Source organism: Mesoplodon mirus (assembly GCF_964341445.2).
Source record: "Mesoplodon mirus genome assembly, chromosome: 19".
Taxonomy (NCBI): Eukaryota; Metazoa; Chordata; class Mammalia; order Artiodactyla; family Ziphiidae; genus Mesoplodon; species Mesoplodon mirus.
The window spans coordinates 19793871-19811101 of NC_138995.1; the positions used below are offsets into that span (position 1 = coordinate 19793871).

Consider the following 17231-nt stretch of genomic DNA (forward strand, 5'->3'; position numbering starts at 1 on the left):
ATTAAGCAAGGACTTCCTGTGTGCTCAGCAGTCATGGAAAATTTGCAAAGGAAATTTCTCTTTTGGGTGGACTATTGAACAGACCAGATAAAGGTGGTGAAACAAAGGCTGGCCTAATCTAGTACCCTAAGGACCTTAAAAATATGAATATTCAAAAACGAAAGAGGGCTTCCCTGGTGGCGCAGTGGTTGAGAGTCTGCCTGCCGATACGGGGCACACGGGTTCTGTGCCCTGGTCCAGAAAGATCCCACACGCGGCGGAGCGGCCCGTGAGCCATGGCCGCTGGGCCTGTGCGTCCGGAGCCTGTGCTCCGCAACGGGAGAGGCCACAGCAGTGAGAAGACCGCGTACCGCAAAAAAAAAAAAAAAAGAAACCAAATCTCATTTTTCCTCTCTTATTTACAAGTTTCATTTAAATACCTCTCATGGTTAGAAAATCAATGTCAAAAAAACATTGGTATACAGTTTACAATACAAATGTCAGTAAATATTAAAGAACATGGTTAATAATTTTTCCAAGTAAATGTTTGATAAGAAATATTTTCCAGGAGGCCAGTTAAACGAAACATCAGGTGCCCAAGGCATCGGGAACAGAGCCTCAGCCTGCTCAGGAGACCGTCGCACTGCAGTCCATGTGTGTTTTCCACTTGGTAACAAACGTGGCAGGCAGCTCACAGGAAAAAGCGGTGCCACCAGCCTTTATTCCCCAGCCTCAAAGCCACACCAGGGCGTTCTCTGCTATGGGAGTCATGTTCAGAGACAAATGAACCACTAACAATGAAACTAGGATAGCTCAGTTCCAGGATATCCTGATTTAACCTGGGAAGTTAAGGTTTCCCCAAAATTGTCAAACGAAAAATAGGTCACTAGGGGCTGATGGATGAAAGAGTCAAGCTAGACTCATTCTGAATACACTGTCGTGTTCTATACAATTAATTATTCTATTCTTTAATTCAAGTTTGAGCTGTTTCTATTTCCCTCATATAAAAGGTGTCAGCTCAGTTGAGTCTAACCTAAGTCTTAACCCACTCGATCTTTTAGGCCAATCGTACTTCTGGGAAAAATATGTTTATATATTAACATACCTCAAAGTTTACACTTTCATTATAATAAATTAGCTTTAATGTCACAAATAACATCTCAGAAAACTGAATAAGTAACTTGACCTAGTATACTAACTTGAATTTAGAACTTCTCTACCCATTTTGACCAGTCCCCAGAATCAGCAGAACTGTATTATTTACATATAAAACAATATCTAAAATATGCCAATATTACCATTTCTTACCTAAAACAGTAAATATGCTGTTTAAAGCACCAAAGCATACTTTATTCAAGTGACACCCTAAACATTAAAGATTCAATCTCATTTTTTTAGTTCATTTCAGAAGTCTCAATCTCAGAATCTTTACATAAAAGGAATGATAAGTGTTTCGGAAGACCTGACAAGTACCACCAACCCCCTCTCAAATCCCAGTGTCCTCAAGTGGTAGCCCATGTGCCTCAGGAAGGCCAGTGACAGCAGAACTGTGGTCAGGGAATCAGACATGCTGGGGTTTAACCAGGAGGTGCTCCTTAGAGCATTCATGGCAAGAGCAGACAGAGTTCACAATGGAAAAAGGCAGACAAGAAACCAGCCTTTCCTCTCTCTCAATATACCAATTAGAAAGCAGGAAATCTATTAGGCTGAGAAAAAACACAGATACCCTTGAAGGAACAGATGGGAAGTCTGTATTCTCTCAACTGTCCCACAGGTTACTTAATCAGATATATTTATGACCCAAGCTAGGCTCCAAAACAGGATTCAGACACTGTAATCCCGGTAAATGAGAGAGTGCACCAGGGTTTAGCTGGCATAAAGAACAAGCATGTCAGACAAGCAGTCTTCGGCTCTAGTAACAAACCGTCATGCAAGCTGAATGATAGGGATTCACGTTTTATTTCTAAGTTAAGATCTAGGAGATCAGAAGGAAGATTAATAGTTTCAGAATAAAAGGAGCAAGGCTTAAGCACTCAAAGGAGAATTTCTTAGATGAAGCCATATCAGTAAATGCACAGGGAAATACCCGCAGGCTAGAAGTTTCTCAACACTGCAATGTCCTGAATGTGAACAAAAATGTGGAAGTCAAACCTAGCTATTTGCTTTCCTTTCAGTACGGAAGGGGGTGAGGAGAGTGATCAATGAAGACAGTGCAGGAACATAGAAAGTGTCAGTTTTGTGGGATATATTTGTGTTTCCATTTAGGGACACATTTCCTGTTGTTTAAATGCTACAGCAATTCAGAACATGAAATTCGTCCCCCCAGAAAGGATCCACATGGTTTAATTTTCAAATAAACACAGACTGTGCAGCCCACAGAAGCCAGTAGAGGTTACATCTGTTTTTGCCCCAACTCCTATACTAAATAAGGCCTAGTTCCTGAGGAGTAGCAATGGCCATTTATCCCACAGTCTATGGGCAAGTGTCCCATCTGAAAAATCTCACTCCTCCCTCTTCCCCACTGCCCCTCGGGATGCAGCTAGGGAGACTTAGTGACTGTTCTCAGGTCCTTCATGTTTTTACCTCTCCAGGTTCAGGCTGAATTTTAAGTCTAGAATCCACTGTATAAGCAGTCCTGCCTAAACTGTCTGTCACAATTACTACATGCAATCTTGAATTTTCTCCTTCCCTGCAACCATGTGAATTGGGAGCATTCTTTCTAGACAGTATTGTACAGTCAGCAGCAGGGTGAGGGAGTTCAGCATAGCAGAGGGGGAAGAAACATTAGGTGGAATTAGAAGAATGTTTGAGAGGCATAATCAGAAAGGTTAAGTGCTATGAGTAAATCTGCAGAGATTTACTAAACCCTGGAGGAAATTTTATTAATGCAGGAAAGGAGTTAAGGCTCAGACAGAAGTAACCTCCTAGCATGGCTCAAAGGTTCAGGGCGTGGGACTCAGTGGAAAGGCCTGAAAGCTGCACAAATAAATTCAGCTGGTCCAGAGGCCTGGCCACCTTCACCCTCAGCTGAAAACCAAGAAAACTCATTCCAAGCATGCTCACTTAGAGCAGGCCTGTTTGCAAGTTTGAGGACTCAATTTTAAAATAAACTAAATCGGAACGAGAATGCAGCATTACAAAATGTTTTCACAAGTAAAATCACACACACAAAAAAGTTGGAATATTGCATAGAAAAGTGTCCTGTAATATGCTTTGTAAACCTAGGTCTTTAGAAGTTCAAAATAAAAAAAAAAAAAACCTCCCTTCATAGTCTAGAAGGCCATGATTACGAATTGAGAATTACCAATTCGCAGATTTTTGTATCAAGACCCCAGAAGATCCTGAACTTCTTCTTTTCCTTAGAATCATGATTAATTTTACACTTCGCAGGCTCAGGCTGACACAGTTTAACAGTGTCTTTATAAAATGACTTGGGTTACCCGAGCCCCAGCCAAGTCTACGGTCTCTGTGTTCCACTATTTCTGCGTAGAAGAGGTGACCAAAACATGCAGGGACATAAAATCACTACTATTGTTTTTAATCCTAGGCTGTTTTTTCTCTCACGTTAGTCTATTACTAAGCAAGCTACATCTGCCTGCCCTTTAACAACAAGGTCTAAATAGCCAGTTTAAGAGTAAGTGAAAATGTCTTAGAAGAGCATTTAAGTTAACCTTGGCAACAGGATGGGAGACTCTTAACTCCCCTTGTAAGATGCACCAATCGAGTCTGAGTTAAAATACACTACAGTGACAGAGATATCATCCCTGTACATCCTCGCCAAGTCCTCCGGCAACGTCAGCATCGCCGACAGCCGCTCAGGCTCCATCTCCCCGTACTCGTTGCTCCCTATGGCGTATCTGATCAGACGTGTGGCTGCGTTTTGGTCGGTGGCATGGAGCCCCTGGGCTTTCCTCTGCAGCAGCAGGCTCTGCATGAGTCCCAGGTTGGCGGGTCTCTGGGCCAGGTCTGGCTTGTGCCGACACACTTCAGCCAGGTGCTCCACCACCAGCCTCACCACATCCTCATTGCCCAGCACATCCCACAGGCCGTCAGAGGCCAGCACAAGAAACTTATCCTGGGGCCTCAGCCTGTGGTACGTGATCTCAGGCCTGGCCGTCAGGTAAGGTGGAGTGTAGTAGTGTGGGGGGGTGAACTGGTAAATGTTGAGGGCCTCAGTGTCAAAGCCCCGCTCCAGGACACTGCGCTGCAGCTCTTTACTCCACTTCAGCTGGACGTCCCCGAAGGCCCTGCAGGGCATGAGGACACCCAGCAGCCTGTTGTCCATGATGATTGTCCTGTGCTCTGACTCAGGATGCTCTCTCTTTAGCCGTGAGAGCTCGGTTGGGTTCCAGGCATTGTGGTCCCGGGTGAGAGGCAGACAAGACCACATGCCATTGTCCTCCTGGACACCAAGGATGGCCCGGCAGTCACCAGCGTTTGCCACATGCAAGTGAACTCCATCGACATGGGCCATGCAAGCTGTTGCCCCTGAGAAAGCAACCTGGAGTGAAAGGTTCCTGGTCATCTCATCTTCCAGGGCGGCCTGGATCTCTAGCGAGATGTCAGAATCCAGCCTCTGGAAGGAGTACATTAATGCTTCCTCAATGCTCAGCCCCATTTCCATGTGCAGGTTCAGCAGCTCCTGCCAGTAGACACGGAGGTGATCAAGGTGCACTGACGTGACATCCTTGTAGATACTGTCCCCTGGGTGCTTGAGCCACTGCAGAATGGGCAGCAGGGGCTTCATGCTTTCCATTGCCCCCTCCATCTGCTCCAGAGTCTGCTGGGACATCAGTGACACTGCCACATAGTAGAAGAGCCTCTCGCTCACCGCTTGAGCACATGCGTGGCCACCATGTCCATCGAAGACGCCAAACATCAGCCCATTGGTCTGCAGGCAGGCAGCTACACCTCCCCGGTCCTCCACTGGGAAATTGGCAGCCAGCTGGTTGCTCTCAAACCGCAACACCGAACTTGGGACTCCACCGACAAGGTCAAGAATCTTGTGGGCGGACTCACCGGCTCGCAGCACTTCATTTACCTGCTCAGGACTGAGCGGCAAGTGGAAATCATCTTCCTCTGTTGACGTGTGTCTATACGCTTTCTGCAGAGCAATGCCACCACATGAGGCACTGTTTTTTAGGGTGACTGGCCCCTGGGGAAAGAGCCTCCATTTTGATTTAATCCTATTTGAGGCATACCTTGAATATAAACGTTGTCCCCCTTGTAATGTGGCAATGCTGTTTCTTGCAGAATTGAAAATCCAGTAGGACACAGTACTTGACATTCTGAAACTGTATGAGCAAATGTGTTCCTTCAGCAAAAAGGGTTTTTTTTAAACCTGAAAATTTAAGAGTTTAAGAAAGTTTTAAATTTAATTTTTTAAAAATAATGACTTCTGAAAACACTTAATCTCAAAATACTTAAGCAAGTCTCCGTACCTCCCATTATAATATATAATCACATTTCAGAAAATGGGTTTTTAAACACTCTCTGATCTTAAAGAGTCACTGAGGGCTACCCCCAGGGGCCACCTTTTCCTCCTTCCCAAATCCTTCCCCTTGCCAGGGCCCTGTGCCCAGCTCCCATGTTCACTCTCCCCAGTAGGCTTTAAGTGTTCATTTAAATATAAGCTCTTTCTTGCTCCCCAGCTATCTTGGTGGCTGCTCACTGTTGGACGCCATCCAGCACCTAAACCAGGAAGATGGTGACAGCAAAGAAGACGGAAAAGTCGCCGGAGTCAGATCAATTCTAGGCTCCAGCTGGTTATGGTAAGTGGAAAGCATGTGCTGGGGGTACAAGCAGACTCTGAAGATGATCAGACAAGGCAAAGCGAACCTGGTCCTCCTCGCCAACAACGGCCCAGCCTTGAGGAGATCTGAACTAGAGTACTACACCATGTTGGCCAAAACTGGTGTCCGTCACTACAGCGGCAATAATATTGAATTGGGCACAGCATGAGGAAAGTATTACAGAGTATGTACACTGATCCAGGTGATGATTAGAAACAAGCCAGAAGAAACTGGTGAAAAGTAAATCATGTAAAATTTTTCTTTAATAAAACTGGCCAGAGCTTGTTCTACATGTATGTAAATGAATGCCTCAAACATTGGCTAAACATGGCAATTTCAGAGGCCCAAAAGCACACTAGGTATGATACTAGCTGTCTAGCAGCAGACACACTACTTCACTTGCCTGAGTTCCAGTTGTCCATCCGTGAAATGGGAATATTAGTTTCATAAGGTTTTGTGATGGTTTAAAGAAATATAACCCTTCGGCTCCAAAAAAGGTATTATTACTTTTATCATTAGGTGTATCATTGGGGATTAGAGGTTGTTTCCACTATCTCTCTACTTATAAAATACGAAACTGGAACGCCTAACACCTCAACCTTTCCCCTACTTAGGTTTTAACCTACTTATTTCCCAAGGCTGGCATCAGTAGGTCAAAGGGTGTAGACTCATATTGCCAAACTGAGTTCCAAAAGGTTCACATCTGCCTCCACAAGGGCATGAAGGAAGCAGTTTCTTAGCACTTTCAACAGCCTCTGGTGGTATTTTTCCTCAGACAAAAAAAAAAAGCTGCTCTGGGCTTCCCTGGTGGCGCAGTGGTTGAGAGTCTGCCTGCCGATGCAGGGGACACGTGTTCGTGCCCCGGTCTGGGAAGATCCCACATGCCGCGGAGCGGCTGGGCCCGTGAGCCATGGCCGCCGAGCCTGCGCGTCCGGAGCCTGTGCTCCGCAACGGGAGAGGCCACAACAGTGAGAGGCCCGCATACCGCAAAAAAAAAAAAAAAAAAAAAAAAAAAAAGCTGCTCTATTTTCTATCTTCTCTGGTGACCCGGGAGGAGAGTTTCCACGTGTTTTCAGATTTCGTTTATGAATCCTGCCCTCCTCAAGTTTGTCTATTGGGGTGTGGAGAGTGCCCACACTTGAGGACCGCCCCCTCTCCCCAGCCCACCCCGCCGAACTACGAATTGGTGCGGTCGGGCAAGGCGTGCAGAGGGCGCCTCCCCGCGCCCCCGAACCCCACCCCCAGCCCTGCAGAGATGACCGGCGGCGATGCACGACGCAAGGCGCTCTGCCGCAGACCGGACCCAAACAATTTCGCGTATCTAAAGAAAACAGATCCCAAAGTCAAGCCTCACAGATAAGAAAGAGCGCGGCCTCCGAAGTCCAGCAAGCCCTATCTCCCTCAAACCCTGGCGCGGCCACGTCCCTGAGCCCCAGCTTCCGGGTCTATAAAAAAGGGGAATTCAGTTGAGATGCTGAGCTCACAGAGGGTACTCCGAGGGCTGAAACAGCTACTGCGGAAGTCCCGGTACGTAGCCAAAGGCCCTGAGCAAGGCCGCGAGCCCACGTGGCGCGTGCGCGCGCGAGAGGTGACCGTAGCTGTGACCAAGGTTCTTCTCCGTCCGCCGCGGGCCCGCCCCCTCACCTCACCTCACCTCCACTCTCCACCCCATCACGTGAGCCGATGCTGCGGACCGGAGCGGACCCGGCGAGGTTAGAGGTTTTCACATCCCGCGCTCAACCCCTTCCCTACATCGCACCCTGGTCCTCCTCTCACCCGCTTGCGCCAAAGCCGCTGGGTCCGTCGTCAATTCTGCGCCAGCCTAAGGTGCCGCGGCTGCCCCCACCCCGGACTCACCTCCCTGAAGGGACCTCTTGTGCTGATCCAGCTAGAGAAGGAAGCATCCTCTCGCCACCCTTTATTGGTTCATCTGTGGAGGCGGGCCCCTGACGGACAGCGTAATTGCCCAATGGCTGAGGAGGACGAGAGGGCGGGATCCAGAGGGGCCCAATCCGGTTCCTCCCCCTCCCCCGGCCATCCTACCCAACCTTTACCCCCACCTCCCTCAGGCTCTGACCTTGGGTAGGCTCGGCGCCGGGCTTTGGGACCCGGCAGTCTTGCCGCTGAGCACCCCCACCACGTGACACCCCCCCTCCCCGTTCTGCGCACCCCAAACCGAGCAACCTCTCCCATTCCTCACTGTTGTTAATAATACCCCACGGCTTCCTCTCCATTTCTGTGCTGACCAGTTCAGACCCCTCTCCTAGGCGCCACACCCTTCTGTATCCACTTGGACGCCTCCCTCTGGAGGCCCTATGTACACCTTAAACATAGTTTGTCTGGAACTCATCTTTCTGCCAGACCTGCTCTTCCTCTCCTCCCCTAACCCAGTAACGGCCCCATCATCTGCTCAGAGACCCAAGCCCCAAGCCTGGGAGTCATTTTGACTCCTCTTCCCTCACCCCCACCTGTCTCCTGTCTGTTATCTAATCCCGTTCATCTCACCTCCTAAATATCTCGCCAATCCAACTATTTGCCTCCAGCTACCCTCCCACTCCACTGCAACCTTCTCATCTGGTCTCCCCACCTGTGACTTCAACTTAGCCCTAGTTGCTCAGCTTCTACAGATCAGGTAGGGTGACCCTTCTACAGCTCAAATTGCTGCTATAAAGTCTTCATTGGCTCCCCATCAACCACTGGGCCTTAAACTGACAATTACATTGGCATGGCCACTGATGGTTACCTCAATAGTTAGTGGTTGGTACATTGAGAAAGGCTGAGAACCAGGACACCAGATATTTCCTCAGTCCCTTCCATTGTGGAATTCCAGTTATGGCCTGCTGGAATTGCTTTACTAGAACTCATCTATTACCTCTGATAAATCAAGTGCAGTCTTCCCTGGAGGCAGAGAAAAATAGGAGACGACCAGAAAAGGCCACTTAGAGCCCTGAAAAGGTGGTCTTCTGGAAGGAAGACACACTGGCTTACCTGGGGAGCCTGGCCAGCCCACCTGGATCCAAGGACGTGGCTGCCATAAAACAGCTCCTGTCAGACTTGCCTCTGATACGATATTCATACTGCCACTCACCCTTGGCCCTTTCCGGAAGTTCTACCAGTAAGTCAGAATTGGCAATATCTCTCTTCCTGGATATTAAGACGACTGTTTCGGACTTAAACTAGAAATAACTCCAAGGGATTCTAAATAAATGGGTACAATTATTATTATTTTGTATATATCGTCCATTTGGGGTTATAGAGGGTTATCCTTCAGGACAGAGGCAGCACAGCTTATGGGTGCCTATGATACGTCAGGCCCTGGGCCGACTACAGGGGACACACAGATGGCTGCCCTCACCACACTTTCCTGAGAATATTACATCATTCTGCTGTCTGAAACCACTGAGTTTCTAAGTTACCACACGCACACCACTTCCAAAGTAAAAATGCACCCTTGAGGATTTTGTGTGCACTGGAACTTTTGTTTAAAGGCTATAACCAGCTCAGTTTCCCTATACATGATGGCTAGCCCAAGAACCCTATCCAGTCTCCCAAGGCTTCCTTGTCACGAGGTCTTATTAGAAAAAAAATGAAGGAAAAGGAATTATCTCTACCCTGAGAAAGGGAAAGCAGCAGCTCAGCTGTCATTTTCCAAGAAAATATGTAAAAATACTCTGTCTCACTCAAAACCAAGCAAATGTGAATTCAAATGAGATACTGATTTTTGTCAGTCAACCTGACAAACATTAAAACATGATTAATACCTAATGTTGGTGAGTGGGCATTGCTATCTTGGCAGGTGGGAGTGTAATTTGAGGCTGCCCAATGGACAGATTTTTGACCCACTAATTCTACTTCTTCTAATTTATCCTACAGAGGCAGTCAAAGGCAAACCTTACAAATTTTCTACAATAAATACACATTACCCCATCTGTATAATATCTTGTATAATCAGAAAAAAAAAAAGCAAAACTGTATTTTAAAAACGGAGGAATGGCAGGGGTAGGGAGATAGATCTCTTAGATGATTCTGGCCAAGTCCCCTGATTCCTTAGCAATGCAGATAAGACCATCGATGGAATGTTAGGAAAGCTGGATTTGAGGATGATCTTGTGTCAGGAGGAATTCAGATGGTGGCAGAAGATTTTTGTCTAACTGTCAAAACCATATCTGGCCAGATATCTGGGAGAGTTTATAAAAAACCTCAGATGTCTTCTTTGCCAACATGAGCTTGCCCTTGCAATGTTTCTGTGGCATCATTGCTGCCCAATGCAGCTGAATAAGCCCAGAAAAGCCTTCTTGCTGATCTGAGCACATCTGTGCTCTGAGACAATTGTCCCAGAGACCAGTGCCATCCTAAATCAAGTGATTTAACTTCACCACCTTTTAAGCAAGCAGGTGGCTTTCCCTGGCACTGTCCTCTCCCAAACTGATCACACACAGGCACGTACACACATACACACCCCCCACCACCTCCCTTTCCTTTAGAGGGAATGGTTACCAATCCCTGCAGAGCAGCAAACTCAGGGACATATTTAGCAAGTCTTGAGGATGCTCGTGACAAAGGCTTGGGAATTTTTGAAAAATACAAGTCCTGCCTCAGCCCTCTTAAACCTGTTCTGAAGCAACAACACTGACAGACTTGCCAGGTTATCAGGAGGCCTCAGAATGGTTATGTTAAGCTCCTAGCTTCTAGAGCCAACCTAAGATTGCCCTGCAGTAGAAGATGGGCAGAGCCTTTGAGGGGAAATACGACCTATGTTTCTGTCTCTTTAAGGCTTCTTCAAACACAAGTCAATCCTTTTCAGCTGCCTGATGGAACAGCTGCAACCAGGGCTGTGATGACCTAGGCCAGGGGCAGCTTCTTCTGTGACACTCAACTAATCATTCCCTTTGCCGCCACCATCCCACACCCATGCTCTCTCAGGCCATATTAACTGGCAAGCTCAGAATTTTCCATCACCCTGGAGTCCCAAGCCTGAGGCCCATCTCTGCCACCTACTTGCTATGTGATCCTGGGCCAGTCATTTCCTCTCTTGGAGTCTCTGTAGAACTACTTGGAGAGGGCAGTTGTGTGGCCCTTGGAGTTGTCATCTGTACTCTAGGTTGCCAATGACGTATCCCTTCTTTTTTTTTTTTCTTTTTGCGGTATGCGGGCCTCTCACTGTTGTGGCCTCTCCCGTTGCGGAGCACAGGCTCCGGACGCGCAGGCCCAGCGGCCATGGCTCACGGGCCCAGCCGCTCCGCGGCATATGGGATCCTCCCAGACCGGGGCACGAACCCGTATCCCCTGCATCGGCAGGCGGACTCTCAACCACTGCGCCACCAGGGAGGCCCGACGTATCCCTTCTTGAAAGTAAATCTGGAGAGGAGTAGGAGAACAGCAATAGGGGCCTAGTGTGGGGAAGAGGAAGCAAGAGGAAGTTGGGAGACAACCTGGAGCCCCCCAGAAGCACACTTCCTTTTCTTTCCCTTGCAGCTCCATCCTTTGCTGCCCTGTGAAACAATAGTCCTTCGGGCAACTTTGAATGCTCTCTCGCCCCTCCTGTGGAGGCCACGCCCTGAGCTCCCAGGGTGCCCCTTTCAGGCAGGGTCAGAGGTGGAATGTCAGCACCTTGGCCTGAGCACGCCCCCAACACCCAACAGGAAGCCAAGAGTCAGGTTGGAAAGTCCAGGAAGGAGCTATTGACCAGGACAGAATTCAGGTGGAAAAACCAGATGACAACAAAGAAGAGAAGGCATTTGATAATAACAGCAATTATTTCTGCATCTCTCCCCACCCCTGCTTTCTCTTTGCACGTGCCTTTGCGGGCAAAGAAAAGTTTAGTAGGACACCTGCCAGCAGTTAACAATGATGATCTCTGCAGGAACTTTCACATTCTTTGCCAGTCCATTTATTTCTTTATTTCCTTTTTTAAAAAATGTTTTTAACAGGCAGCATGTTTTTAATAATCAGAAAAACCCCAATAATGTCTATCCTACCTAATTACACATGGGAGTGGGAAGGAAGAAGGCACAGCACAGGCTGGGTAGGGGCTGTTCAGGGGCAAGAGAGGCAGCTGGGGATAGGACAGGGTCCTGGAGGAGCCTGATGTTTTAGATGGGGAATCAGGAAGTTTTATCTGATAAGATAAGCTTTGGACAGACATCTGAAGGAAGTTAGGGAGTGAGCCTGGCAGTATCTGGGAGAAAGCATTTGATGGAGAGAAAATAGCAGGGACAAAGGTCCTGGCCTTGCCAACCAAGGGAAGGGCTTGAATTTTATGGCCAGGGCTGCCTGTCTCATCTCCAAGCCTTTGGCCAGGGCTGGGAAGAACTTGAAGGAGAATCTCACCCATGCTTTCCTTAAGTGTGCTCCATGGAACATAATCCCAGAAAATACTCTGAGAGAAGAGGACCACATCCATACTACGCTGCACTGGAAGAGATTCACAATGAACAATGGCTTGGTCAAGATGCTGAAAAATTGTGCAGTGCAAGTAATTCATCCAACTTCATAGCAGCAATTCAAAACAGTTCACCACGAACCTCCTCTTTGCTGTAAAATCGAGTCACATCTGGCAGAACCCATATACTTTGTGAGATGCCCATATATCCATTCTTGGAAGAGCAAAATAGAGTCCGAAGACCTGCACTGACTTCCCCATGTTCTCCTTTAAGCTTGTGGCTAAGAAGAGTCTGGGCCTTGCCCTCTGGACTCTCAGCCAAGCCACATTCCTAGAAGCTTCTTATCTATATTTGATAGCCTGAGGGACCAGTTTAGGCTTCTCCAAAGCCAGAGAGAGAGCCCCTGTACATTGTACAGGGTACCCTCTCACCGTGCTGTGTTTTTGTTTAGCCATCTTTAGGTAAAGACTATAACTTAATAGGAACTTCATCTTCATGGATGCTAACAATGTATGCATCTTTTCTGAACCTCGTCCTCCAGTGGGCAATGCAGGGCTGGTGCATTTCAACCGCACTCGTGACAAATCAAATATACTTTAATCAGGCAATAGCGACAATTGAAGCCTCTATCTGAACACCCCACTTCTTATAGAAGGCTGGGAGTCTGTGGACTGGGTTTTTTTTTTTTTTTTTTCCTATAGGATTTTTTAAAAATTGAAGAATAGTTGATTTACCATGTTGTGTTAATTTCTGCTGTAAAGCAAAGTGATTCAGTTATACATATATATCCATTCTTTTTTAATATTACTTTCTATTATGGTTTATCATAGGGTATTGAATATATTTAGTTCTCTGTGCTATACAGTAGGACCTTGTTGTTTTTCATTCTATATGTAATAGCTTACATCTGCTAACCTCAACCTCCCACTCCATCCCTCCTCCAACCCTCTCCCCCTTGGCAACCACAGGTCTGTTCTCTATGTCCATGAGTCTGTTTCTCTTTTGTAGATAGGTTCATTTGTGTCATATTTTAGATTCCATGTATAAGTGATATCATATGGTATTTGTCTTTCTCTTTCTGACTTACTTCGCTTAGTATGATAATCTCTAGTTGCATCCATGTTGCTGCAAATGGCATTATTTTGTTCTTTTTTATGGTTGAGTAGTATTCCACTGTATATCTGTACCACATCTTCTTTATCCATTCACTTATTGATGGACATTTAGGTTGTTTCCATGTCTTGGCTATTGTGAATAGGGTGCATGTATCTTTTTTTTTAATTTTTAAATTTAATTTCATTTATTTTTTTATACAGCAGGTTTGTATTAGTCATCCATTTCATACAAATTAGTGTATACATGTCAATCCCAATCGCCCAATTCATCCCACCCCCACCCCCACCTCCCTGCCACTTTCCCCCCTTGGTGTCCATACATTTGTTTTCTACAACTGTGTCTCTATTTCTGCCCTGCAAACCAGTTCATCTGTATCATTTTTCTAGGTTCCACATATATGCGTTAATATACGATATTTGTTTTTCTCTTTCTGACTTACTTCACTCTGTATGACAGTCTAGGTCCATCCACGTCTCTACAATGACCCAATTTTGTTCCTTTTTATGGCTGAGTAATATTCCATTGTACATATGTACCACATCTTCTTTATCCATTTGTCTGTTGATGGGCATTTAGGTTGCTTCCATGACCTGGCTATTGTAAATAGTGCTGCAGTGAACATTGGGGTGCATGTGTCTTTTTGAATTACGGTTTTCTCTGGGTATATGCCCAGTAGTGGGATTGCTGGGTCATATTGTATCTTTTTGAATTAGAGTTTTGTCTGGATACATGCCCAGGAGTGGGATTGCTGGATCATATGGTAATTCTATTTTTAGTTTTCTGAGGAACCTCCATACTGTCTTCCACAGTGGCTACACCAACTTACATTACTTACTTACCAACAGTGCCATGGACTGGGTATTTTTTCTTCCCTGCTGAGGACCAGTGTGGCACTGTGGCCTTGGGACTCATTTATGACGTGCCAAGTCCCTCAGTACTTTTTATACCTGCCTTCCCAGAAGACAAGGGCCTCTTTTGCCTCTGACAGCGCACCCCGTGTAATGTGGTTTCAGAGGCTGGGCCTAGGGTTGGGCAGACACGAGAACCCCAGCTCTGCCATTGACTGGATACATGACTTGGGCAAGGGGCCTCGGGTGAATTTAGAGCCTCTGTTTCTCCATCTGCTGAATGGGGGCAGCCATTCCCATGTATGTTGTCGGGGTGACCCCCACCCAGGTGTGTTGTGACTACAGAATGGGGGCAGGGGACAGTATGTGGGGTGTTGAAGCAGAGCTGTCCTCCTTTTCTTGGCTCCAGAAATATTTCTGTCTAAAGAACTAGGACCTGTCACTGTAATCAGGGCACCCCCGCCCCCAGACTCTGCTGGAGACTGGGTCAAATTTAATTCAGCTTTTTTCCATGCTCACCTTCAGTTCCATGTAACTACCTCCAGGCCTTTGTCCCTGTTGTTCCCCTGCCTGGAATGCCCTCCTCTATCCTCCATACCTTTGGGGAACAGTGGGACCACTGTCTCAGACTTTCATGCATGCCCTCTCCCCAGTAGCCCAGTGGTCTCGGTGGCACTGACCAGCTGCCTACTCCACCCAGTGCTGGAGCCCCTGGGCAGCAGAGGAAGCAAGAGCTTAGGATGCTAGTGAAGCAGGAGCACAAACAACAGCAAAACATATTTTAAATATTTTGACAAGCAGTAACCTGCTGGGCAAGGTTGTTTCCCAGCACAGCGGGGCTGGGCCCCTGCTAGTGATCACTGGCTGGGATGGACCAAAGACCAAGCTACACATGGCCACCAGGGGGCGTAAGGCGTAAACACACTGCGGGAAGAACCTGAGTGTGTGTGTGTGTGTGTGTGTGTGTACATCCCTCCACAGTGCTTAGTGCCAGGAACTGACAGTCAGTGGTGGAGAGGTTGAATGCCTTTTTTTTTTTTTTTTTTTTGTGGTACGCGGGCCTCTCACTGTTGTGGCCTCTCCCGTTGCGGAGCACAGGCTCCGGACGTGCAGGCTCAGCGGCCATGGCTCACGGGCCCAGCCGCTCCATGGCATGTGGGGTCTTCCCAGACCGGGGCACAAACCCGCGTCCCCTGCATCGGCAGGCGGACTCTCAACCACTGCGCTACTAGGGAAGCCCTGAATGCCTTTTAAGGGGCTTAGAGAGTGGTGGCTCAGGCTTGGCTCTGAATGTTGGCCAATGCTGATCCCAGCAACTCCCGCTCTGTGACCCAGAGCAAGTGTCTTAATCAGTCTTATCCTCAATATCTCATCTGCCAAATGGGAATAAGAATGGTGCCCACCTCAAAAGGTATTGGGTTTAATTAAATGAGTCAATCCTTGGATTGTGTTCACTGGTTGGTCACACCGCAGGCTCACGGAGCGTGTTCTCAGGTTCACCAAAGGAAGGTGCTTTAAAATAATTTTTTATTTAATATTTTATTAAAATAAAAGCATAATGGGAGAAATCAGAACTATGTTTAACTTCTTTATAGTTACCTGTCAGTTTAGTATCATATTATATTGTTTTTATATCTGATTACACAGGTGAGGGTCCTATAATCCTTTTGGTGTTTGGCTTAACTGGCTTTTCAGCCCAGAGAGGTCCCCAGAGGAGCTACAGATGATGGGGCCCCCATGTCTGTTGGGGGGTGCACGTCCTGAGAGATCCAGAGCAGTTGAGCAGATGTCCATGCAGGGCCCAGGAAAGTAGGTCCTGGTGGCATCCTCTGAGGGAGGAGTTGGATGGGTAGCAAGGTCCACATAGGGTCCCTGATCCTCCATGCCCAGAGACCAGCCTGCTACCCAGGAGCTGGCCATGGGGAGGCCCCACCTTAGAAACCCCATCAGTGCTCTCATCCATGCCCCCTCCTCCTTCAGGTCACGCCCAACCTTCTACCCTACGCCCCCCCAGGTGCCCCCTCTGTGGTTCTCTGACCCCCAGATGACCTCCCCATTTGTCCCCTAGACTTGTGGTACCACCTCAGAAAGCATTTGGAGAATCTGAGGTCAGTTATCACATGGCTGAGGAGACCCTGGCATTTGGGGTGGTCAGGGTGCTAGGAGTCCTACAGGATAGATTCACACAACAAAGGATTGTCTGAGTCCTGCGCCACCTTCAAACATCTCACCTGGATGTTCAGACAGGTGAAGAATCTGTTTATCTCCATTGGAGTCTACAACCTTGTTCCATTTTATTTGGAAGTACAAAGTAATGCCTGCACAGGTTTAATACATAGCAAATTATCATATTTTGTGTCATTTGGTATTTTACCAGGAGTTGTTCACCAAATAGGAAAGTCTCACCATGATGGCAACAATACTCATGCTCCTCTGTCTGGAATGCATTCGTAGCTGCCATGTTATGGGGCTTCTGAGTATGGGCGCAAACACAGGAAGACTTCATTACATCCTTGTGCCCCAGCATTTACATACTGCCACACATATCACTTTATTGAAAATTATATTATTTGTATATATAAATATATCTTATTATGCATTATAAATGACTGTCCTTTATATTACAACTAAAGTGTTACACTGATTTTTTGAAATTATGTGTAGAGATAAGTTATATTTTCTTCAATTTTCATTGTAGGCTCATAATGGGAGGTATGGCATTTATTATTATAAAAAGGAGGCTCTGAGAATCTCACAAACATACTATGAGCAAAAAATCCAGAAACCAAGGATGTTTCTGAAATAAATACTTCCATTTAGTTGAAGTTCGAAACCAGACAAATGTAATTTATGCTATTAAAAGTCAGGACAGGGCTTCCCTGGTGGCACAGTGGTTGAGAGTCCGCCTGCTGATGCAGGGGACACAGGTTCGTGCCCCGGTCTGGGAGGATCCCACATGCTGCGGAGCGGCTGGGCCCGTGAGCCATGGCCGCTGAGCCTGCGCGTCCGGAGCCTGTGCTCTGCAACGGGAGAGGCCACAACAGTGAGAAGCCCGCGTACAGCAAAAAAAAAAAAAAAAAAAAAAAAAAAAGTCATGACAGTGGTTACTTTGG

The 17231-nt window shown here is 47.0% G+C and overlaps 1 protein-coding gene across 4 annotated transcripts; it reads right to left on the bottom strand.

Annotated features, from left to right (window-relative positions):
• Positions 1 to 2306: 2306 nt before the first annotated feature.
• Positions 2307 to 7669, bottom strand: PDP2 (pyruvate dehydrogenase phosphatase catalytic subunit 2). 4 transcript variants are annotated; one of them, XM_082605808.1, is made up of 2 exons: positions 7629 to 7669; positions 2307 to 5320 (listed from the first exon to the last, which is right to left on the bottom strand). In XM_082605808.1, exon 2 carries the CDS (start codon positions 5264 to 5266, stop codon positions 3674 to 3676), a length of 1593 nt encoding a protein of 530 aa, XP_082461934.1. In that variant the 5' UTR covers positions 5267 to 5320; positions 7629 to 7669; the 3' UTR covers positions 2307 to 3673. The 4 variants fall into 4 exon arrangements, with proteins under 4 accessions (XP_082461934.1, XP_082461935.1, XP_082461937.1 ...); XM_082605809.1 differs by having other exon boundaries at positions 7548 to 7633; XM_082605811.1 differs by lacking the exon at positions 7629 to 7669 and adding an exon at positions 7426 to 7538.
• Positions 7670 to 17231: the final 9562 nt, after the last annotated feature.